The sequence below is a fragment of the Lacerta agilis genome, chromosome 3, assembly GCF_009819535.1.
Source record: "Lacerta agilis isolate rLacAgi1 chromosome 3, rLacAgi1.pri, whole genome shotgun sequence".
In the NCBI taxonomy this organism is placed as follows: domain Eukaryota; kingdom Metazoa; phylum Chordata; class Lepidosauria; order Squamata; family Lacertidae; genus Lacerta; species Lacerta agilis.
This window is the reverse complement of record NC_046314.1, coordinates 73,980,121-74,005,495: the sequence shown is the minus strand read 5'-3', so window position 1 is coordinate 74,005,495 and position 25,375 is coordinate 73,980,121. Positions and strand designations below refer to the sequence as shown.

Here is a 25,375-nt window from a genome sequence, read left to right as displayed (position 1 = left end):
GCTATACGTACACTTGCACTGCTTTAACAATCCTTTAAATTGTGCTTTCCAGGTAACATTTAGGCATGATTCATCAACTGTGGAAGTTCAGGATGATCACATAAAAGGCCCTTTAAAGGTAATATATTTGAATGATTAACCATGAAAAATATTTCCTAACAAATCAATATATTTATAGTGATGTATATATAGATATAAAGTTAGGCGTAATTATTGAACAATCCTACTACATTGCACCACAATTACCTTGTGAAGAATGAACAGTTATTATTTAAGCAGGATACAGTATAGTTTGCATAGTATTAAAATCTGAGCTGTTCTGATCAATAGAATTTAAGTAGTTTGTTTCTGGCATGGTACGTACAGTGATCGAATAGACGCTGCAAATAAATGGGTTGGGATCCAAAGGATAATGCACAGTGTTCTGGCCTCCCCTTTTCACTGCAGCTTCATGGGCTCCCCTTCCCCAGCCCAGAAAAGCCACTCCTGAGGGCCAGGGAACAGTACAGAATGGTGTGCAATATGTGTGCCAGGAATGACAACACACATTGCTATGCACATGTGGAAGTGTCCTCTGTTCACTTATGTACTTCTTTGGATCTCGGATCAAGTGTCCTGTACGGTGTCTTGGCGTAGCTTATGCCATTTCTTCTGATGAAGAAAAATTTAGGCCAGGTCTAGTATGCTGTGCGGAGAGTCATGCAAGGGACCTGTGTTAGTCTTTTTGAATTTAAGTCTCCCGCACCCCCTTTGAACAGCTGGACCCACATCCCCATCCCCTATCACAAACTGCTTTTGATACACCCCTCAGTTTGAAAAGTGCTTGCCATGTGGTGCAGGGGCTGCTGTACAAGGGCAAAAGTCTTGAGCCCCCATTAATAGCTATTAGATTTTTGACTGAGCATGTTAAGGAAACAGTGCCTAGCTGGGCAATTTTTTAGAGTCCAGGACAATTCTGGTCTGTGGGGGTTGGACTAGATAACCCATGTGATCCCTTCCAACTCTACAATTCTGTGATTCTATGATTCTTTGTTTACAGAAATTTCTTGAAATTATTGTAGTGAATGAATAAGTGTAGGAAAATGTCTTGGGAATGGATAATCTTGTGAATTTTGTGTAGGATACTTAAGTTCCTATCAGTTTCTCCTCACAGATCTTTCATTAAAATACATGTTTTTTTCTGTTTTCCAGTTGTTTGGCACATCTAAAACACATACAGTGGTACCTCTGGTTACAAACTTAATTCGTTCCAGAGGTCCGTTCTTAACCTGAAACCGTTCTTAACCTGAGGTACCACTTTAGCTAATGGGGCCATCCCGCTGCCGCTGTGCCACCGGCACACGATTTCGGTTCTCATCCTGAGGTGAAGTTCTTAACCCGAGGTACTACTTCAGAGGTACTACAAAGTGTTTGTAACCCGAGGTACCACTGTAGTTTGCAATTAACTACATTCAGAACTGCATGCCTGCAAATATTACTTTTTATATATACAGTGGTACCTCGGGTTACATATGCTTCAGGTTACATACGCTTCAGGTTACATACTCCACTAACCCAGAAATAACGCTTCAAGTTAAGAACTTTGCTTCAGGATAAGAACAGAAATCATGCTCTAGCAGCGGCAGTGGGAGGCCCCATTAGCTAAAGTGGTGCTTCAGGTTAAGAGCAGTTTCAGGTTAAGAACAGACCTCCAGAACGAATTAAGTACGTAACCAGAGGTACCACTGTAATGTTGGCTTTGAGATTAATCATGAATTTATTATTTTAAGCAGTATCAAAATTTTAGTTTTAATCGTCAGGACAGACAGTAACTGCTGTCCACAGTGGCCTTGACTGTATTCATGCAGCTGCATACTTTGCTCACTCCCACAGTTGTTTGAAAGGTTTCCTTAAATCCAGTAGCTGACAGCAAAGCTGTTTGTTAGTTGGAATTGTTGGTTGCTGCTGCAGAGCAGTGAAGAGAGAAGGGGATTCATGTTGTTAGCTGCGTGTGCTAGGAGGCAGGGGGGAGCATTGTGATCAGCAGTGTGGAAGTACACTGTTGCTGACAGGCAAGAGGGGTTGTTATACTGGCAGTCAGCAACCCCCCCCCTCTCTTTCTTTCTCTCTTTCACAGTGCAGACTGTGAGACCCCTTGCTTCAGCACCAGCTCCTAATGTTTATGACAAGAACTATCCTACCTCCCCATCAGCAGCTTCTAGCAATGCTGCTCAGCTCACTGATTCACTGACTGGTGCTGCGTAAACAAGACCATATGCCTGGTTCCAACCAGAAGAATGAATAGTTTAGTGACTTCTCATAAACTTGAAATACTTTTATTTATCTGCTGCCTTTCCAGAGTTAAAGCTATGCTCAAGGCACCTTACAACATAAGAAAAAGACATAATTACAAACATAAGTAGTCATCAACAATAAAGAAAATGTCAAAAAGTACATAACCAAATTGAAAAAAGATCCACTTAAATCCTAGTGTCTAAAACAAAGATGCAAAATAAATAATATAAATAAGAGCAAAAATCCCCCTCCTCAACAAAACCCCCTAGGCAACACCCCAGCGTAAGCAGCCTCGGCTTTTGTAGCAGGAGTCAGTCAACGCCCTGCCCTCCCAGGACAGGTGGGGAAAAGGCCAGTAAGGCAGGGAGCAGAACTCCCAGGATCAGAAATGATGTCAGCTTATGGACAGATGGACGTGATTTGGGGGAAATGGCTTGGCGGGCCAAGCGTGCCAACAGGCTGAAGGTTTCTCATTCCTACCCTAAAATAAGCAAGTGTAACCATTAGACTACTGAAATGGTGTGTGTTTTACTTGCTGATTCCTTAAGTTGTTGAATAAAGCTCAGCAGTCGCTCGTCTAATAGTGAAAACAGCACACGGCAGAAAAATATTGTTCCTTCTAGAGAACAATGAATGGTAACTGCCATTAAAATGTAAAACAAGTGGTAGTCAGTATGACGGAGGAAATGTAGTTTCCTTTTTGTTTTCTATAATATTAATTGCTCCTTCCATATGAACTCTCCAGGTAGCATAAGACAGGAGACAGAAAGGAAATATGGTGGTTAATTTAAAGAGGCATGCAGCTTTTTTTTTTTTTACAGAAATATTTAAAATAATGCTTTAGAGAGAAAATGGGTGACTTTCTCAGTCCGTCATCCTCAAAAATCTAATAGCTATAATGATTAGAGATTTTCTTTCTTTAATCTTTGACATTCAGAGAAATTGAAACATCAGTTTAGATTTTTAGGACACAGTAGAAATAAGTTTGTTTTTTGTTTTAGGCAACTATTCTAGGGAATAACTTTGACCATTAGCTCTTGTTCACCATCTGCTGGCAGTAAGGAAGTAGTAAACAGGCAGATCAGCATTTCTGAAAAGTGCCTTTTGGAAGCATTTTGGGGTAAAAGTTGGGAAGCTGTCTTTTAAAAATAATTTAGGCATACTGACTTATAAAAAACACTTGTTTCTAAGCATAATTTATGTCTACTCCAGAATAGCAGTTCTATGCTAATAAATTGATTTTCTTTGGCTTAGACTGAGTTCTATATACTGAGTTGAATCCAGACTTTCCATGAGTGGAGCTCCACTCATAAGACATTTCCGAAGGGGGATACAGTTTTCACTGATTTATCCTTCCCCTTTCAGCCTCCTATCCACCCCCACCCCGCCAATCCCCACCCCTGCTCTGGTGGGTTGAAGTACCCTTCAGAATAGGCAGCACAGGGGACTGCAAGAGGAAATGGTGATAATTATCTCCTTTCCTTCCTCCAGTGGCGGCTTCCACTGGATCTTAGTCCCAAAAAGCCATTCTGTTCACTGGATCCGACCGAAGGAGGTGGGTCCCATAAATAATAACTTCACTGAATGTTTGGGCAGGTGTGTTACACATTCCAGCCATGTCTGAGCAGTCACATTTCTATGTGTTCACTTTGGTGGAAGTCAGTAATGTATGTCTCTGTTTTTTCATGAACTTGTGCCATACAGTGGTACCTCAGGTTACATACGCTTCAGGTTACAGACTCCGCTAACCCAGAAATAACGCTTCAGGTTAAGAACTTTGCTTCAGGATAAGAACAGAAATTGTGCTCTGGCGGCGCAGCAGGAGGTCCCATTAGCTAAAATGGTGCTTCAGGTTAAGAACGGACCTCCGGAACGAATTAAGTACATAACCAGAGGTACCACTGTACTAGTGTTTTTTAAAATCTGAGTTCCGGTTTATTGGTTATAATAGTTATATTTAAAGGTATAAGATAACATCTGGAGGAGAATTTCAAAACTACAACCTCTGTAGGCCAGGATCCAAAGTGTATTGTGAGTGCACCATGGCTGTTCATCCCCCCCCCCGGTACTTCTGAAGGTCAGGAGATCATCACCCTCCATAGCAGGTGTGGGCAACCTTTGGTCCTCCCATCCCCCCCCCCTCCGAAGACCAACTTACATCATCCCTGGCCAGTGTTGCAGGAAGGGCTGCAGCCAGGAAAGAAAACTGCCCTATTTGCCTATCTCTTTGCACACAGTTCTCTTTGAATCTTCATCATAGAACATATTTTGTCATTTTTTTAAAAAAATGCCTTCATATAATTTTATACATTGCATGTTCTAATATTTACAGCTTTCTTGGTTTGAGTGGGGAAAAAACTCACTTGTAAAATAATCCTATTAAGTTGCTCTAAAAGGCACCTCTTGGTACAAATCGATATATATTTTGAAGTCTGAAAAGTAAAACCTGACATACATTAGATTGCCTCAGAGGCATGTAACAAAGCCACCCTCTTGTGAAGATGGTATGTTTTCCAGATTTCCCCTTCCCCCCGAAATCCAGCCATGTACACTATATGTGTAGATTGGTTTTTGAGAGCAGAAACTGAATAAAAAACAAAATGTTCAATATTTTCTAATTACTGCCTTGGAGATTACCTAAGTGGCTTTTATGTTTTAGGTAGGAACTGTGGTGGAAGTAAGGAATCCAGATGGAACATATCAGGAGGCTGTCATCAACAAATTAACAGATGCTAGTTGGTACACTGTAGGTAAGGAAAAACTACTCCATTTTTCACCAATCCAAAAATTACAGGTCAGGAAAAAATGTTTTTTTTCTTCCATAATAAGTATTGGAATTGAGTTCTGGTTTTTTTATATTTAGTGTTTTCTTACTCTCAAAATTATCACTTTAATTGAAATCTATATATGGCTTCTTGAGAATATTCTTGGACTTGCTGCTTGACAACAACAGGCAGTAGGCATGGAGATGGGAAGGGAAAATGAAGAAAATATGGCAGAAGAAAAGAGAATAATGCAGATTTATGCAAATTGGTGGGGGGGTTTTAATTTTAGTTTGAGATTATTCAGCAACTTTTGAAAGGGTTTCCCCCACCTTTTGAAATTTTAAGAGTGTTCCTTCCACACAAAATATATAGTTTTATTCAAATCTATAATATTGAATAGTATTTACACTGCTGTTTTCTGTTACAACCACAACATGTGGGGAAAGTGTAGAATTTTACTAATAATATGTTCATATTAATTTTCTGCCTAAGAAAGAAGGAGCAAGAAAAGGGGACCATTCGATTTTCAATGACTCCTGTGGTACCTTTAAAAAGACTAAATACTTAACATATGAGAAATCACAGAGCACCTACTTCTTAGATGCAGGTTGATTTTAAATTAGAATTAATGATGAAACTATAGTTCTGGTTGGTAAGCTCATTCATTTAGGGCCTTCAGAATGATGATTTGTTTCCTCTTCCAACAGCTTTCATGACAAGTACGTATCACTTTAATATTGATGCCTACTAAGAAAAGATAACATTTCTCAAGATGCAAAACTTATTTGCATGCATTTCCAGTGTTAATTAATAAAACCTTGTTCCTTTATTTTTTTTATGAGTAAAGATTTCAGATTCATGGAGGGCTGGATAGGAAAAATCTAGTAGATCTTTCTCCTGTAAAACACTGCCTAGCTTCCAGCTTACAAATTTGATTTTAAGACTGCAATGCAAAGTGTACTTATTTGAGAGTGAGCTCCACTTGAACTAACTTCTAAGTTTTGAGTAAACATGCATACATTCAACATTTGTTTAACAAAGACTTTTCAGTAAGAAGTGCAGCATTTTGCTTTTAATTAAAAATGCAAACAATATTACAAAGGCTGCTTTTGCACACAACTCAAGCATGAGCTGTATGCTAGTGCACACATCCCTAGTGTTCCCATTTCACTCCTCCTTTCTACTGTAGAAGGGGGAAAACTAGAAAAGGTTTTCCTTCTCTAAAACGCTGGGACCAGTCCAGTGAAGGGGGCGGGGGAGAAAGGGGCAGCCCAGTAGCAATGCTGTCAGGCTCCTTCCCCCCCCCCACACTTTAGCTGGTGTTGGGAGAGACAGGCGAAGCGGCTTTGTCTGCCTCCCCCACCCCTGCCAACACTGGCGATAGTGGGGGGGAGAAAGGGGAAGCCCGGCAGCATCGCTACTGGGCTTCCCCTTTCTCTCCCCCCCCCCACTTTCGCTGTTGTCGGCAGGGGGGAGGCAGCGGGGAGAGGAGCAGGTGCTGCTGGATCCTCCCCGCAGCCTCCGTTCGCCAAAACAAGCCTGTTTTTGCGAACGGAGGTGCGGGGAGGATCAAGCAACATCGCTGCCGCTACAGTGGAGAAGCTGCTGCTCGCCCATCCTGCCCCCCGCCCAAGCCTGCTTTAGCGGGAAGTGGGGAGTGGTGGAGGAGCAAGCAGCACCTCCTCCGCTGCCCGCCTCTCGCAAAATCCTGTTTTTGCGAGTGGCGGGCAGCGGAGGAGATGCTCTTCGCTCCATAAGATGCACCAACATTTTCCCTTACTTTTTAGGAGGGAAAAAGTGCATCTTATGGAGCAAAAAATACGGTAAACAAAGCACAAACAGTCACGCTTAGAGGTACATACAAACCTGGGATTCTGGTTTGTTTCACCCAGCAAACCACGATTGCTATGCCAACAACAAAGCATGACCTTCAAGTTAATTGTTTTGTCTAGCTGAAGAAAACGATGATCCCAAGTGTAGATTTTACACTGAGCAAGCCTAAATTTGGCTTTTAATTGATTTTATTTGTTTGCATTTCATTATATTTGTATAAAGCAATGAATGCATGCAAAAATAAATGTATAATATAATATAATATAATATAATATAATATAATATAATATAATATAATATAAATAGCCTGTTGGTTTGTTTATTCATTTGTGGAAGGGAGAAGCAAAATGGGAATACTAGGGCTGTATGCATGAGCACGCACCTCATTCACAGTATTGTTGAATCGAACAAACCTTATGGCTTAGAAATATAGACAAGTTTTTGGTCTGAAATAGTAACCCCTCCAAAGAAAAGGAAAGAAGTAACCAACATCTGTTGATACTATTCCTCACTCTTACTCTTTTCTGTTTCTATTACTTTTTGCTATTTAGTCTTTTGCAGTTCAAATTAGTTTGAAATGTTAGAACTGTGTAAATGCAAAAAGGCCGAAGATTGAAAGGGAAGATCAAGCTGTACCCTCCATGTTCACCAGCACTTCATGTTCACCAGTCTCCATACTTCTTTTTTAGTTTGATTTAAACATTACAAACAATAGTAAAAAAATTGAAAGTACCCTCCCATTTACCAAAGAAGAGAGGGCCTATCGCCATAATTATCCTGGTGAATGGATTTGTAAAAACCCTGTTTAGAGGCTGTATTTCTACCATAAATAAGTTCCTGGCCAGTTCTCTCCACCAGTGGAGATGGATAACTAGTGTTGTGAGGCTCTCCAAAGGCCTCCAGCATGCAAGCCAGATAAAATCCTCCAGGTATGTAACTGGGGAGACAACACGAAGAAAGAAAATATATTTGAAGATTCTCTAGAAGCTGGACTAATTGAAACTAAGGCCAAGAAAAAGACTGTGTCAATACCAAAGTGGAGGAAGAGACACCAAACAACTTCAGTTCTTTTGTCCTTATAAGTTCTCCTAAAAGCAGCCCTCCAAGTACTCTTAAGCCAAGATGGCAATGGCAGCACAAGCCCACAACTACGGTTGGAGATTACTGTTGAGATTCTCAAATGTTTGGAAGGGTTCTGAAAACAGTGGAGAGTGTCATGCCCTGAAATTTCAGTTCTTTCCTGTCCATTGTCCAAATATCAGAGGATCACCTTAGCATTTCAGCATTTCCTCCATTAAAGACATTAAACTAGCATCTCACGAGGCAAAGTACAGGAGTTTATATTCAGGAAAAGGGAAACACATTAAATTTTGGACTTCCAAAGAATCCTTCGTCATCTGCAGAAGTGCAGATACTGCATAAAGACCCTGTGCTCCTTACTGACTGGACTTACACCATCTATACAGTTTACAACAACTATTCAAATATGCAATAAGAAGCGTGTACAAATTTGAAATTGGAGATCATCAGCTAACTACTGCAGAAGATGGTAACCTGGTAAATAACTCCAAAGTCTATGAATTTGCAACTGAAAATTGTCTGCATATTGATCTTCTTACCAACAATAATAGTTGCAGATGACCAGTAGCCTTAACTCAGAGATCTCAGTTCCACTCAAGGTAGAAAAATTGTTAGGTTGGTGGACTTCAGGGTTACCCTTGATATGGAGCTTCCCATTCAGAAATCCAGTTGGGTCATCTAAACCACAAATTCTGATCTGAGCACATGGGAGGCCCACTACAAGGAAGCATTTATTTTGTGATCACCAGAGGATCTCAGAGGAGCATAATCTCAGGAGTATAAAACCTTCTGGAACTCAAGATGATCAGATTAGCTTTGCTCTACTTCTCTCACTTTCTACAGGCACATCATCTCCTGATCAAGATGGGCAGTCAAGGTCTGCACCAAGAGAAGGGGAGCCCTTGATCAAAATTAGTCTGTGCTACACAAAAAAGGGACCCCAGTACCTAAAAGGGAAACAATCTCTAGACCTAGCAGATACTATTTGCTGATATACATGTCTACAAAAAGATAATGTAACACAGGAATAAACTCTTGAGTATTTTATTGATAAATTGGAATATTGTCCCTTACTGAGCCATCTCCTGACTCTGCTTTGCAAAACTCTCAAGAAGAAAAATACCTACACAGCCTAATTCCCTAGAGTACAAAATTGCAACAAACATTAAGATTGCAAGAGTTTCATATGGAATGTTTCCCATTTTAAACATTTTGTCCTTTTATGAAATATCGAATGACAAAGTAAATCTTTTTTTTTTTTTATAAGAATTTATTGGTATTTTTCTATAACAACATATACCCACACCCACACCTACAATTAAACAAATGCAAAACACATAGAACAAATACAAACAGTGTCAAGTTTTCTTATTGCATCTTTCTAGGAAAAAAAAAAAATTTCTATTTCCGTATCTTGACTATTGACTTCCCCTGTCTTTTCACCTTCGAGTTTATATCCTAAGTCTATTTTATAACCATTTCTCCTAACAAAAAAAAAAAAGAAGTTAAATTCAGTTGTATAATTACAATCAATTATATCTTCAACATTTTACTAAAAATACATCACTACATCTTGATCTCAATCCTCTTATTCCATAAACATAATCCACTTAGATTTACTTTACTTATACTCCACCTCACTGATCTTCATAGCTTATTCGATCAAATCTATCTCTTCTATCCTTAAGATTGCTGCTAATAACATGATAACTTGAAATATCTCCTTTCATGTTCAAATAAAAAATATAACAGAAAATTGTTGACAGTATTCACCCTCCGATTTCAGTTTACCATATCAGGCTACCTTAAGTATTACTTAATGCTTCACCCCACACCCCCTCTGTCCATTATTCTTCTCCTGGTGGTTTCAACACTAAACTTCCATGTAGCTTCCCTCTCCAAACGTCCACAGATCCAGGCACAGTCCAAACCTCTCCTTGCCACGAGTTCAGAGGTATCCATCTCATCATCTCTCAGCTTCTTCGGTTCTTTGTAACATTCCTTTTCTTCTTGTAAATACCTTAATTCTCTGTCCCTGGCCCCCGAGCTCACACCTCGGGGACTGGATATAAAAAATCTTGACGTCGCCTTGGGGCTGCCACCCCCAGAAAGCGAATTTCTTCTCCGAAGTAGCTCACTCATCAGCCCTCTCAGCTCCTTGGCAAGGGATTCTTCCAAAGTGTCAAAAGTTTTAAAAGCCTCCTCTGTGGGCAATTGGTTCCATTTCAGACCCCCACACAAGACTTTGACTTTTCTACAAAGCAATTCCACCTTCAAGGCAGTGAGTCTCTGTTCATCCGTTAATCCAGAGTTCGATACCAGTTCAAGGACGAAACCCAGCATACTGGCAGAGGAGGAGGAAGTGGGTGTCATATTTCTACTCCCCTCTTTGTTCGTCGCCATTTTCCTGAGCTGGAGCGCAAATACCGCAACTTTAAATGGAGATATTTTCCTCTAGTTAGCTTCCCGAAAGAAAAGTTTGCCAGTCTCATGTGTCAATTTTAAATACATTATAGCCAGTTCTGTAGCAGCAATCACTCAGATTGGTTAGATTCTTGAGCTCGAAGGGAGGGAGGCAGGCTGCCCTTCTCCTTCCCCCCGGATCGTCCCAAAAGCACGATTTCACTCAAATTCTTTACTCACGACCACCGGGTTCCTTTAGCTCCATTCTTCACAGGTAGAACTTAGACGCTCACCGCGGGCTCTGTCGCCGCATTTGCATCCCGGTTGGGGCATGTCCCCGAAGCCCGGCTCCGGTTGTCCCTTGACCCCCACTCCCCCTTTACAGGGGGGCAGGGGAAGGGTTCGGAGCCTCCGCGGGCGCAGCCGGGGAGCCCAGGGTGCGGGACGCTCTTCCCGCACCCCAACCGGAGCCGCGCGCTGCGGTACCGCGGCTCCTAACCCCCGGGATGGACAAGGCGCTTCGGACCCGAAGCAGCCTTCGACCACCCGGCGATGGCGTCGCCGCCGGAAGTTCGACAAAGTAAATCTTACTGCTTTGACTGACTAATATGGGGAATTATTATTAGTGATGGAAATTGAAAAGAGAATTTTTACTTTTGTTCTTCCCAAAATCTGATTTTGTCTAGGCTACTGTTATTCAAGGACAAGTTATGAAATATCTGTTCAGTGTGTTATACATGTCAACCTTGTAAACAGAATGCATTAAGACAGTAGAAAATACAGAAACATGTTGTTAAATTATAGTGCATTTATATAAATTAGTGATATTTTGTGTCATCTACACTTTACTCTTCAGTAACTCCCTTTAAGGATTAAAAATAGAGAAGTATTTAGACACCAGTTTAAATAATAGGATTATGGGCTCCATGGAGCATTGGCTTGATTTTGGATGCTGTAATCTTATAAATTGGAATTGCAGTTTCAAGTTGAATGTGCTCCTAGAGCAGTGTTTTTCAACCACTGTTCCGCGGCACACTAGTGTGCCGCGAGATGTTGCCTGGTGTTCCGTGGGAAAACATGGGCAGGCGGTTGCGGCACTGGCGGGAGGTGGCGACGCTGCTGCTAGCGGCAGGTGGGCTGGGCGCGTCTCCCCCTCGGCCCACGGCGGCGGCGGGCGCCTTTGACTATGAGCTGCTCCTCCTGCGGCGGAGCCCGCGGAGCGCCTTCCTGCCCAGTGCTCACGTCTTCGCGGGCGGCGTGGCGGACGCGGCCGACTTCTCGTCCGACTGGCTGCAGCTGCTGGCAGGCGGGCCGCGCTGCGGACTGGGCTCAGTGCGGGGCGAGTGCCCGAGGGCGCCGCTCTTCGCTGCTGAGCGCCCGGAGCTGGGCTCGCCGCTGCCGGGAGACGTGGCCTTCCGCCTCTGCGCCATCCGCGAGGCCTTCGAAGAAGCCGGAGTCCTCTTGGTACTGCCCGGGCCGGTGGCTGATGCCGCCGCCGCCGCTACCACCGCGGGCCCGGCCCGCCTGCTGCCAGCCGAGCACCTCCCGCCGTCCTCGGGACTGGCTGAGTGGCGGCTGCGGGTGCAGCGGCAGCCCGGCAGCTTCTTGCAGCTGTGCCGACACCTGAGCTGCGTGCCCAACATCTGGGCACTGCGCGAGTGGAGCAACTGGCTGACCCCCGTGCGCCGTGCGGGGCGAGGCGGCCGCCGCTACGACACCGCCTCCTACCTCTGCTGCCTACCTAGCATTGGGGCATCTGCTGCTACCAATGCTATTTTTCTAGAAAAAGAGGTGCTGGAGCCTGGAACTCATCACGGACGCCTTCCCTCGTTCTCTTATAATGGCGAAGGCGCCCACCTGAGAGGTGCCAGAACTGAGTTCCTGTGGCTGGGGGGAGAGTCCTGACTAGTACTATAGTTGTTATTTATTATTATTAGCCTGGTGGGGCCGGGGCAAGGTGCGCCATCTTCACATGCTCAATTCAGACATGAGAAGAATTATCATTTTTATTATTACTACTACTACTATTATTGTTATCTAATGGTGGTGTGCCTCGTGATTTTTTTCATGAAACAAGTGTGCCTTTGCCCAAAAAAGGTTGAAAAACACTGTCCTAGAGTACTGTCTTAAGTGCATATTGGTTGGGAATTTGTTGAATGAGCAGAAAGTGCTTTTGTCCACAAATAGGCAGGTTGCTGCTCTTTCCTGGATGCATCCACTTGTCAAATTGTGCTCCAGGGGATCCCTTGACCTTTCATGAGTTGCTTTTGGGGAAGGAGGAGGATTGTAGTAAGGAACTGGGGAGCCGAAAAGCCTGTGAATCATAGTCCTTTGGATCCTGGTCACTTAATTTGAATTCTATAAAAGACATTTCCAGATGACACAAAAATATAGGCTAATAATTCTTTTAAGCTCTGCTAATACAATTGGTTATATGAATAACTAATGGTTGAGTCCTTAGAAAGTTCATAAATTATGCCTGATAGATTGCAATTAATTTATAGTAATGGGTAAAACCTATTTAAAAGTGAAAGAGAATGCCTTGAGTTCTTTGTTGATTTACTTTAATAAATAGCTTGGCCTTCATCAGTTTGTCACTGATCAATCCTCTTGAGTATTATGCCTTGCATAGGGGTTGTTTTCATTAAATATACCATTAAAAATTACATATACACATGCACAGACACATTTTTTTAAATTTGTACACTCTGTTTGATATGTTCCTGTCATACTTTGGGTAGAAGCCAAAGAACATTTAGGAATAGTTAATTTTTAGTTACTGTTTACTGTTTAAATGAATTGTACTTAGGTCTCTACTGAATAAGCTTTAAGTCATACAACAAGATTTCCTTGTTTTTAATTGTAATTGGGCAAATAGATTAATAATTTGTGTTTCCTTTTTATGTTTGGAAATAGTATTTGATGATGGAGATGAAAAAACGCTTAGACGTTCTTCGCTTTGCCTGAAAGGAGAGAGACATTTTGCTGAAAGTGAAGTAAGTATTCTGATTAAATGAGAAGTAAATTCTTTTTGTAGATCCATGCCATTCTGAATTTTATTTAGTTATGTTGAAGGAATCTGGCATGTTCTTATAAGGTTATCCCACCAATTAAAGGAATGTAGTAACATGGCTTACTGAAAATAATGGATCATGATGTGAGTCTAAGAAATCATTACTACTTATTGAGGAGACCTTGCTGTTGAAGTCATATGCTCATGCTACCATGTCTTGAGCCAAAATACCTTTTACTCCTTGATTAGTTTTTTGTAGAATGGAAAGTGAAGCAGGGAAGATGGGCCATTTGTACAATACAAATTTTAACACAAATTATGCTTAAATTTGTTTGCTTTCAGTGATGATAATGTTTATGTTAAACTTACACAAGCATGCTTATGTAAATCAGACTAAAAACAAATAGCTAACATGAGCAAGTCCACAGGACAAATAAATTCTATAACAGGAAACCCAAGCATTTAATTAGCTGTGAAAACGTATATACCGTATTTTTCGCTCCATAAGACACACTTTTTTCCTCCTAAAAAGTAAGGGGAAATACCTGTGCGTCTTATGGAGCGAATGGTGGTCCCTGGAGCTGAATTGCTTTTTATTTTACAAAGAGAAAAGGGAGTGTTGAAAGGACCCCGCTCAGCAGCTGATCAGCAAGAGATCGGGAGAGAGATAAGAGCCCCGGCTCCCTTTCAGCCCCGCCCTCCTTTGTTGAATGTGCTGCAGAGGGAGGTTGTTTGTTTCCCCAGGACATGTGACTGGCTGATTAGATTATCTGTCTACAAACAGTAGAAATGGCTCCCTTTCCTTAAGATTTTTTCAGAAATGTGAGTTAAAACCCATAAAATGGGGCTTTTCCTCTTTGCTTTTCCCCCTTTGCAAAAGGAGCTTTGCTTTCCCCCCTTTGCAAAAAAAGCTGCAAAACCTTTAGCTGATCCTAAAAAAAAAACACACAGGGCTTTTCCCTTTGCAAAAAAAAGCTGCAAAACCTTTAGCTGATCCTCAAAAAAAAAACCCAAAACAAAACAAAACAGGGCTTTCCCTTTTGCAAAAAAGCTGCAAAACCTTTATCTGATCCTTAAACAAAAAACCCCAGGGCTTTTCCCTTTGCAAAAAAAAGCTGCAAAACCTTTAGCTGATGCTCAAAAAAAAAACCAAAACCAAAACAAAACAGGGCTTTCCCTTTTGCAAAAAAGCTGCAAAACCTTTAGCTGATCCTTAAAAAAAGGCCTTTTGCCTTTGCAAAAACAGCTGCAAAACCTTTAGCTGATCCTAAAAAAAAACACCAGGGCTTTCCCCTTGGCAAAAAAGCTGCAAAACCTTTAGCTGATCCTTAAAAATAGGCCTTTTGCCTTTGCAAAAACAGCTGCAAAACTTTTAGCTGATCCTCAAAAAAACAACAACAACAAAACCAGGGCTTTTAGAGGAAGAAAACCAGAAAAATATTTTTTTTTCTTGTTTCCTCCTCTAAAAATGAGGTGCGCCCTATGGTCCGGTGCGTCCTATGGAGCGAAAAATACGGTAATATTTACTGCTCTATCAAGAGAGAAGTTAATTTCTGGTTAACTTCTTAAGATATAGTCTCTCTACACTTTGATGTGTTTGTGTACACCATTCTACTCCAAAGTCTATGAATTTGCAACTGAAAATTGCTAACACGTGTGGCTACCTCTCCAGAAAAACAAAAAATGCATAAGCAACTGAGAATTGTTGCTCTTCACAGTGCAATCTTACACATGTGTACTCAAGAGTAAGTCCCATTGAGTTCAATGAGCCTTACTTCCAGGTGAGTGGATATGAGTGTAGCCCTTAATCTATTCCCAGACTCTAATTCAATGCTGTTTATGCCGTATTTTGGAATTTCTGCAGCAAGAGTGATTTAAAAAAGGATGTTGCTGCTGTTTAGCATAGTGAGAAGCAGATATTTTAAAATAACCCTGCTCTTACTTGCTTTCTAATTATTTCCTCTTGATGGTTCTTCATCCTGCTGCAGAGGGCAGCTGATGCCATTGAGAGTACTATATCTTGGTGCTATAGAATCAAAAGTTAAATAGAGGGTGTGGGGGAGAGAAAACAGGAATGACTGTATTTACACATTTGTGTCCAAATGTTAGGTATTTTGATAGGCAGATTATATTGTTCAGTGCTGCTCCTTCCAATCTGTGGCATGTTCTTCCTAGAGCGCCTCACCTGACACCTATATTAATGTCCTTTTGACTCCAGGCAAAAACTTTCCTGTTCTCCCAGGCCTTATAGCACCATTTATTATTTGTTATTTATTTCTTAATATCATTTCTTCCAGTCACTGCAGAGACATGATAATTTGGTCAGTTTTAGCTTTGGTTGGGGATGAATCTTGTCAATATGCTAATTGAATTAGTTGCTGGTGGCTGGTTTACATCTGTTTTATGCTGAGTTGGATTTTATGACTGGATCTTATTGCTGAAGTATTGCTGGGCTGGTTTTATTGTTTTATAATTGAATTGCTTTGCTTATAATTTTGTTTCTTTTGCTGTTGTATGTTGCCTAGAGACTCATAAATGAAAATTTACTTTAAAAAAAAAAAACCTTATAAAAGGCTAGTGCTATGGAAAGCACTTCCAAAATTTTGTTGGAATTGCCTAACATCCAAATGCTCCATTTAGACTTCTTGTGTGCTCGTCTCTCCTTCTGCTGCGAGAGGACTTCTGCCAAGTGTAGTTTCACTTTCAAAGAATTTTGGCTTAGCATTATGTCTGAGCCAGGAATCCTGGGTTACAACATATTCTGGTCAGTCTCAGTAAATCCATGGTTTGAAGATGGCTTGTTTGGCAGTTAGTTACTGATTGTTGTAAACTAGAATTCATGATTTTATATATTATGCTAAACCAAAATTGGTTGGGGGGGGACACCCTATACTCTGCAGAAGTCCTCCTCCTAACTGTGCAGGAGGAAAATGAGGAAGCTATTGGAGTCCTGTTCATATAGCACTAAACTGTGGTTTTGCATTACATATAATCTGAGCCATTGCCTACTCCAGAAGATCACTTTTCAATTTAATTTAATTGCAGTTTTCAGGGCTGTGTAATGCATTCATTAATATTCAGACATACTTTGTTGATGAAAATTCCTGAGTCAGTTCAAAGGGTGATAAATGTAATGTATTTTTCAACAGACACTAGATCAGCTCCCACTTACCAACCCTGAACATTTTGGGACTCCTGTCATAGGAAAGAAAACAAATAGAGGAAGGAGATCTAATCACATGTAAGTTGTTTTTGTTTGTAATCTTTTGTTAATTTGTTATTATCTTAATTTTCAGCAGGTAGTTTGAAGTTGGTAGAAATGTACTGCATACTTTAAACTGAAAGTGCTGTTATGTGGCCCAATGTGTATTGGAAGCAGGACATAAGGGCTATTAAAAAAAACCCAGACAAATTTATTAATGGAGTGGGGCAAGGCCACAGCTGGCCCACTGTATCTTAGAGTGACATAAGAAGAATCCTACTGGGTTAGAGTAAAAGCCTATGTTGTCCAGCATCCTCTTTCCCACAGTGGACAATAAGGTGCTTCAGGGTAACACACAAAAAGGGCATAAATGCAACAAAACTATTTTTTTGTCTCCTGGTGACTAGTACTCAGAGGCATACTGCTTCTGAACCTAGAAGTTTGGCCATTTGTAAAAAGATATTGCATGAGTTCCTCATTTTAAAACTAAGCCAGTGGCCATCATTAGATATTGTGGCAATGAACGCCCAGTCATAAATAAGATATGTCTGTATAAGGAGGTACTTTTTAGACAGTCCTGAATCAACTGTTTGTTATTTTTGGAGGTTGGCTTCATGTTCTGGTAGCTGTAGGGTATAATCAGCCTTGAACTCCTAGTGTAAGTACAACTTTCCCCTTGTATTTAGTAGTGGGCCAAACAGAGGCTACTCAAGTCTGCCATGCTTGCTTGTACTACTGGATATGGGTATTGGATCTTGCTGTTCTTCTTTATTTAAATTTTTTTGTTGTATACTATATGGTGGGCATTGCGCACATTAAGAAGAAAGAGGGGGTAGCCATTGATATCATGTTATGGATATAGGTTATGGGGGGCACAGGTGACAGAGATGCTGTTCTCTGACTTTTAACTCAGCAGATCAAACATTGAAATAGAGACATAAATGCAAATGTAATGAAGCACCTATATTAGAATATATATTTCTTTTTGTGTGTGTTTGCATATGGCAAAACACTGTTTGTATCTTTTTTCAAAAAGTTGCAAAGATGTACCAGAAACCTTTCCACTGAAGAATCCTTGCCAAGTGCACCGTGAATACATGCACTTCGATAATGGCTTATTCTTGAGTAGTCTTGGTTCTTGTTAATAGTACTGTTAAAAATTTTGTTTTGTCCCTACTCTCCTTTCATTTGCAGACACAATGTATTTGTAGTTGGTTTTAATACAGCTTGAAATCAACAGGTTTTTCTTTTATTGCTACTTTGTTTGTATCAGGATTCTTAGTGAGACTTGCATAGCTTTGGGAACAAGACTGATCCCTTTATTTCCAATAATTGTGACATATGTATTTTGTCCAGTTACTTGCCTCAAATAGTTACCCAGTTAAACTGTATGGTTCTAACTATTAACTTGCTCCTCTCCCCTGATTGGATGACAACCCACCCAGCCCTGATTGGTTTCTGAGTCACTAGGAGGCTGACCATCATATGTGAATTCGTCCTTCACATGCGAATTTAAAAAGTGGTGGCTACCATTTGTTACTTGCTCGCAATTCCCCTCAGGACAATACTATGTGATGTAGTGCCATTCCAAGGTCATTATGAGGAACATGGTGGCTACCAGCATGGAAGACTACTTTCACACCCTGGGAGACTGCTATCACTGTTGGGGGTTGGGAAAGAATGAAAAGAGAGTGTGAAAGGGATGGACCCTATAGCAGTCCCCACTTCCCAAAATTCAAGCTAAAGTTCATTTGTAGTTTGACCCTAATCAAAATTCTGAACTATATAGCACAATTTAACTTGGAGCTCTTTTCCTTATAGCCCAGAGGAAGAATCTTCCTCATCCTCAAGTGATGAAGATGAAGATGACAGAAAACAAACTGATGAACTATTAGGAAAAGTTGTTTGTGTAGACTACGTTAGTGTGGATAAAAAGAAAAACCTCTGGTTCCCAGCTTTGGTGAGTGTTTCACTTTTATATTTTTTAATAGCTTTATTTTTAAGAGAGAGAAAAGTACCTAGAAATTATATTTTGCACTTTGAGATATTCCTCTTTCATAATTTAAAACCACCACATTAAACAAATAAGGTCAGAATAGTCTTAACTATCTACAATTCGTTTGAGCACACCTAGGGCAGTAACTTCATAAAAGTGCATATATTGTAAAAACTGTGCAGTTTAATAACACATAAGTGCAAAGTCAGTCTGTATACAATAAAGCAGATTTTTTTAAAAAAATGTAAAACAGAGCACTGCTTCTTTTCTTTTAACCTATTTTATGGTCCCTATTAATTTCCACGCTATTAGTCCAGCTTCCAATTGAATAAGAAGGTCAAAGGCAAAAGCTGCTGTATTGTTCCTATTTTATGCTACAAAACATACAGATTGCTGGATCTGTATTCTGAAGTGGTGTACCAGTTGCTAGGGAGAAACAGCAGCAGTGGCTACTTTTTTCATTCCCTCCCTGTAGGCTTCCTGAAAGCATCTGGCTAGCCATGGTTAGGAAAACAGGGTAGACTAGATTGACCCTGAGTCAGGAATGTTTTTATCAATCCTTTTGCTACATGGAATTCTTTTTACACTTACTTACTTGAGAATATTAACATTTTTAAAATAAAATGCCCCCCCAAAAATTGTGTAAATCATGTCACATTAATTACAAGCATATAAGTGGTCGCAGGTAGAAAACGTGCTCATAAATTTTAATGAATATTTGCAGAACTGTAAATGAGATCCTAAACTGTACAGTTGACATTAAATAAATCCTCATTATTTTTAATTTATTGTTTTGGCTTTCAAAAGCAGTGCACATGTCACATCCATTATAAAAGAATGGCTGAAGCATGAAATATTACTTGATATTGTTCTAGAAGATGGTTGCATTAGGTTTGTGCTTCTAATGGAAGATTGTGACTTAGCCAAAAGCACCACGAGGTCACATTTTTAGAAACTGAAATAAGACAAATCAAAGATCTTAGAAGCAATGTGCCAGTTTTAAATAGGGAAGGTAATTTAACAAGTGGCTTAATTGATATGATGTGGGTGATTATATTTGGCTGAAGTTGCTGAGCAATTTAAATTCTTTGTGAAATCAGTAGTGAAAAGGGGTCCACAAATTTCTTCCTAGCTTACTAACCCACCGTCCTCTAGAAGACTCTGAAGAGAGGAAAGATTGGTATCTCAGTTGCTGCTGGGCTTTTCAGAAACATAGGCAGCAAGGGGCTTCTGCCTTTTCTCACTTCTGCACCAGACACTGAGGAAGCAGTGTAAAGGAGCATCGCTTCTTTCTCTGAAGCTCTGTGGGAAATGAGATGAAAGGGCTCTCCCCCAAGTCCTCTGTGCATACAGAGGACTCAGGCAAATGTGTGTGTGCCTTTTATCTCACTCAGTGCTGGACTTAAAGAGAAGGTAGAATGCAAGTCCTGTCCTCCTCGTTGCTTCTGTTTCTTCAAAGCCCACTGCAAAATAAGACAACAACATCTCCCCTCCCCTGAATTCTCTGCACAGGTTAGAACACTTGGAGAGGAGCAAAGCCTTGTTTTTCATGCATGGCACAGTGGAAGACAGCCTTCACACAAGTTCTCTGAAATTTTCAGAGAACTCTGGGGAGGATTTTTTGTGTGTGCTGAGCATCCATGACAGGGGCAGTCAGTCACCTCTGTGACCAATTTTTTGGACTCTAGGGTCACGAAGAGTCGGACACGACTGAACGACTGAACAACAACAAATTTTAAGCATTTCCTTCCTTTTTACGCAGGTGGTTTGTCCAGACTGCAGTGATGAAATTGCAGTGAAAAAGGATAACATTCTGGTTCGTTCTTTCAAGGATGGCAAATTGTGAGTAGAAATATTTCCACTGTCATTATTTATACCAACTAGCTAATACAATCTGTCGTTTCTACTCACTGACATATATAGGGCTTTATTTTTAAATGCCAGTAAAAGGGAGGGACAGGAAGCACAAACCAACTGTTCATTCTACCTTCCACCCCACTCATGTCACTTACATAGAGTGCCTAGCATATGTGTTAGGAATCAGGTTGCAATTTTGTGCAGCTGTATAAGTCGAAGGGTGGCCGCTTTACATACAGTACTTGTTCTATATGTCAAAGTTTGTTTTTGTGATGGACAATTTCTAAATAGTCTGTTCTTGATTTGGTTAACATGCCCGTGTATCAGTGTAAATCACAGTAACACAATATTATTTCAGCTGGCTTCAAAATAGTGTAAATGGCAGGCCCATTTCTGATCTGATTCATGCCACTTTTTCACTTGAGAATAATTTCTTTTCTTTAAGAAAGTTGCAAATAGGAAATGTTATTCTTGTCTCCTTTTATAAAGTCATTTTTCTCCCCTCACTGAGAGGCAGACATTCCTAGGTGGGTTAGGTTCTGCCTCTGGAAGGCAGGACTGAGGAGCCATTTTTTGAGAGGTGTGAACTACTCACCCATCTCCCGTTTGTCTTCTTGCCTGACACAAGAAGGCAGGGTTTTTGTAAGGATTGTACTGTTAAGCAGCTGCCATGGATACAATAGTCTGTTCCCACTGCTTTCCGCTCACAGAAAGCTTGGATTGAAAGTTCTTGCACAGAATTAAATCTGCTCTGGTAATGGACCCATGGATAAGTACATTCTTGATACTCTTGCTAAATGAACATAATAACAGCAGACAAGGTTTATATTAATTATAATGGTTGTGGACTTTGTTTTTTTTAAAAAAATATGAGGATGGTATGTTTAATCCATGGATGGAAAGAATGATTTGTTATTTAAAGTGTTTTAAAAATTTTGTTTTAAAAGTTTTTTAATACTGTATTATTATTATTATTATTATTATTATTATTAGCTCTTCCGTACCAAGGAAAGATGTTCGAGAAATTAGTGACTCTTCACCAAAGCCTGATGCTGCATTAAAGCAAGGTAAAGACAATATAGAATGAAGAAAAGATAGCATTTTTCTTCTGAATTTGGCTAGAAATCTGGCACACACTATGAGAGGCAGCTGTGCCATCAAAACATGAGGGTGCTACATGTCCCACCAACTGCTAAACAATTCCTACCATACTTTCCTGCAGTTCAGCCCACTCAAAGTTGCTCTTTCCTGTTCTACCCTAGAAAGCTCATCTTATTAGCCATGATAGCTAAATGGAACCTTCATGTTCTCAGGTAGTATACTTCTGAAATGTATACTCACTGAGTACACTCAGTGAATACTGGATGCTGGGGACAAACAGCAGGGGAATTTGTTCTTTTCATGACCAGCTTATAAGTTTTGCACTGGTATTTGACTGACCAATGTTGGCAACAAGAATGCTAGACGAAATGGAGATGAGTGATTTGCCCAAGGCTTCAAATAAAGAATCAAGCATAAACTAAGTCTTAAACACCAGACCACTTCTTTGATCTCACATTTGTTGCTGCAAAAACCATTTTAAAGAAGGTGAATGACTGAAGCTGAGATGGGTGACTTACCCAAAACCAGAATCTAAGTATAAGGAAGAGCAGGAGTTGCTTTTCTTTTTGGACCAAGGAACACATTTTGAATTTTGAAAGGGTTCTGTCGTAAGATGTGAGCAAAGCACAAAATGGCTGACGGGGAGCATGGCTTCACGCAAAATTAGAGAGAGTGCTTAACCTGTCAAATTTCTGCATAGAAAATGAGACGGAGGCTGGAAAAGTGCATTAAAGGGGAGTGGAAGCAACAGCTCTTTAGGACCCCCAGGATCCCTACTGGCTGGTATCAATCACATTGACTAAAAACACTTGACCAAGTGGGAGAGCCAGGCTTGCTCATTTTACAGAAATTCATTAGAAGAGTGTTCCTCCCTATTTTGCTTCATAACTATGTTTCTAGCAGGGCTAGATACTTGCTTAAAAAGAAGTAAAGACAGTTCAGTCTGGGGCCCCTGCATGGGAACACAAATGGAAGATTCTTGTGGGCGCCATGGCACGCACAGGCTCCAGGCTGGTGTCCCCTGAGGTGAACCAAGTAAGTTCACCTCCAAACTTCCCACTTTAATTTCCCTTTAATTAGGTGACTTCCCAAATCCGTTCCTCTTCAGCCAATTTACACTACATACATTCATCCCTTGGGCATTCACAGAAAGAAAGGAAAAATCAATGTATATTTCACCTGTGCTTTCCCAAAGCTCCTGTACAGGAGGGGTAGGGAAACTGTAGCCCTTCAGATGTTACTGGACTCCAACTCCCATCGGCCCCAGCCATTATGGTCAGTGGACAGGGATGATGGTTGTAGTAGCCCAGCACCATCTGGAGTGCCACAGGTTGCCCACCTCTGTGAACACTTAGCGGTCCTCTATTCCAGCCTGCAATGCAGCTCAAGAACAACAACAAAAAGCATGAAATTTCAGACTGGCAGCTGTTCTCCAGTCAGCAGCCACCTGATATGCTGGTCCTGTCTGGCTCCATTACATCTCTCCCACACAGCTCCTTCACATTATAACCATACAGGCCGTCTCTGGCTCTTGCTATAGGGACAGCCAGGAGCTGAATCCTGCAGACACCTTCTGAGCCCAGCTGGGATCTTAAAAAAAGAAAAGAAACAAACCCCAGATTGTAATATCAGGGAAGGGGTTAAATAGGGATCAGCTGAAGTTTAATTACTTTTATTATTTTAATGTATTTGAAATATGTACACATTGCCTCTCAGTTATAATTTCTGAGAGTGCTAATAATGTAATTGAACTAAGAAGAACAAAAACCAACACCATACAAGACAAGCATCATTAAATACCATGTTAAATAGCTTTAAAACAGCCAGAATAAATCAGCTGAGTGATACCTCACTTTAAAAAGAAAAAACAACCCTGTGCAAACTGTAGTATCTGTAGCTGGCAACTGAAAGCTATCAGAATTTGCTAGGCTAATGGACAAGGAGTGAGTTTCATAAATGAAGTGCCACAACTGAAAAGGTTCTGTCCTTCACTGCCACCCACCATGCTTCAGGAGATGGGACACTGTGAACAGGGCATCTGATCCTAATACTCGGACATGTTTTGATAGGAATTTGTGGTTTTTCATATACCCTGATCCCAAGCCATTTAAGGCTTAACAGGGGCGGAGGTAGCACATCATAAGAACAGTGGCCAGATCCCACCAGAATTAGTTATATGACCCACAGAGCATTCATTTGCAAGACCAGATCAATAGCCACACCCAGGCTGCAGACAGGAAAAGGCATATGGCCTGCACTAGTACGTTCCCAAGGAGAAAACTTGAACAAGCCCCATTTCTCTTATTTTTGTGTTTTACCAAACTGGCCTATTTTTTTTTTACATGCAGGAGCAAACAAGACATTCAGTGCTAATAAGTTTCATTCAATTTACAGCTTTTGATCACGCCTTAGAATTCCGTAAAAACAAAACCGTTCCCAGTAACTGGAAGACTGAGTTGAAAGAGGAAAGCTCCAGTAGCGAAGCAGAAGAGGAGGAGGAAGATGAAAAAGAAAAGGAAGATAACAGCAGTGAAGAAGAGGCAAGTACAGCACTGTAATTTGGATGAGCCATGGAATATTTCCCATTTGGATTATATTGATTGTTGAATTACAGTAGTGGCACAGACAGTATCAACTCTTTTATTACATTGTCTTTAGCATAATTCTTCTTTGTATATTGTCCATATTTGTGAAGCCTGATTAGTCTACAAAACACGTTTTCTTTATGCAACAAGGAAAACTAGTGTGTGATCAGCGTGAACTTCTGCAAAGGGGTAAAAAAACTAGCAACAGGGAATAAAGACCTATATGTTGCAATTTTATTTAAGTTCAAGAAATAGGCAAAATAATTGTGGTAATGAGCGTGCTTGACTGGAATAAAGAAGGGACATTATATCTTATTTGGGTTTGTAAAAAAAAAAGAATGTTCTGCTGATACCATAGCCTTTAGGGATAAGACATTGAACTAGCAGCATACACAAGTAGGGGGAAAGTCAGTCACACACACCATGGTCTGCAAACCCTGCAAAGGCATGCATTGAATGGCTAAGAAACCTCCTTAATATTAACTTTGTGTTTTGCTAAATCCCGCTTCTAACATAAATGATTAACTGTAACATCAGCAACATCTGCTCTTCTAAATTTTTACTGGAGTTGTTTTGTTGGTTTACAAAGAAGAAGAAGAAGAAAACTTTAAAAAGTGCAACCCAAAAACCCACCTCCCTCAAAATGGTGCTAAAATATTTGTGGAACATCCGTGGAAATGAGTTAGTTTATCTTTCTGGAAAAGTTGCCATCTCCACAATGAAATATTTTTGTCTTGGAGAGGAAAATGGAATTTCAGTTTGACTGCTGTAATTAAATAACAGATAACAAATTAATTTGTTATTTCAAATTTGCTTTATGTTTTTATTATGGCACTTTAAGACTGCAGTCCTATATACACTTATTTGGAAGCAAGTCCCATTCAATTTTCTTCTGAGTAGACATGCAGAAGATTATGCTATAAATATGCATTTATTTGTATTTTGATGGCTCCCCATAGTGAAACTAAACGTTTTGCAATTAAAATACACTTAAAACAGTTATTAGTGTAAGATACAGAGAAATGACATTTGCCTTCAAAGCCAAAGTACCAAAGCATTATGTAATGGTTCCTGAACTTTTAAAATATAAATGTAATTCCCTGCAATACTTTTAAAAGAAAACTGTGGTGATTAACAGGACACTCTAACATGTGCTTTTGTTACCGTATTGTTTAAATTAGGAAGAAATAGAACCCTTTCCAGAGGAAAGAGAAAACTTCTTACAACAACTCTATAAATTCATGGAAGACAGGGGTAAGCATGTCA

The 25,375-nt window shown here is 40.4% G+C and overlaps 1 protein-coding gene across 4 annotated transcripts in view; it reads left to right on the top strand.

The window, feature by feature from the left end:
• ARID4B (AT-rich interaction domain 4B) overlaps positions 1 to 25,375 on the top strand; it is a 90,700-nt gene that overhangs the window by 32,689 nt on the left and 32,636 nt on the right. For all 4 annotated transcript variants that reach the window (XM_033144310.1, XM_033144309.1, XM_033144311.1 and 1 more), the window contains exons 4-12: positions 53 to 118; positions 4,934 to 5,024; positions 13,272 to 13,351; positions 16,518 to 16,609; positions 18,392 to 18,530; positions 20,329 to 20,408; positions 21,417 to 21,490; positions 23,919 to 24,064; positions 25,291 to 25,363. In XM_033144310.1, coding sequence (XP_033000201.1) covers positions 53 to 118; positions 4,934 to 5,024; positions 13,272 to 13,351; positions 16,518 to 16,609; positions 18,392 to 18,530; positions 20,329 to 20,408; positions 21,417 to 21,490; positions 23,919 to 24,064; positions 25,291 to 25,363 — 841 coding nt within the window. The remainder of the gene's footprint in view (positions 1 to 52; positions 119 to 4,933; positions 5,025 to 13,271; positions 13,352 to 16,517; positions 16,610 to 18,391; positions 18,531 to 20,328; positions 20,409 to 21,416; positions 21,491 to 23,918; positions 24,065 to 25,290; positions 25,364 to 25,375) is intronic.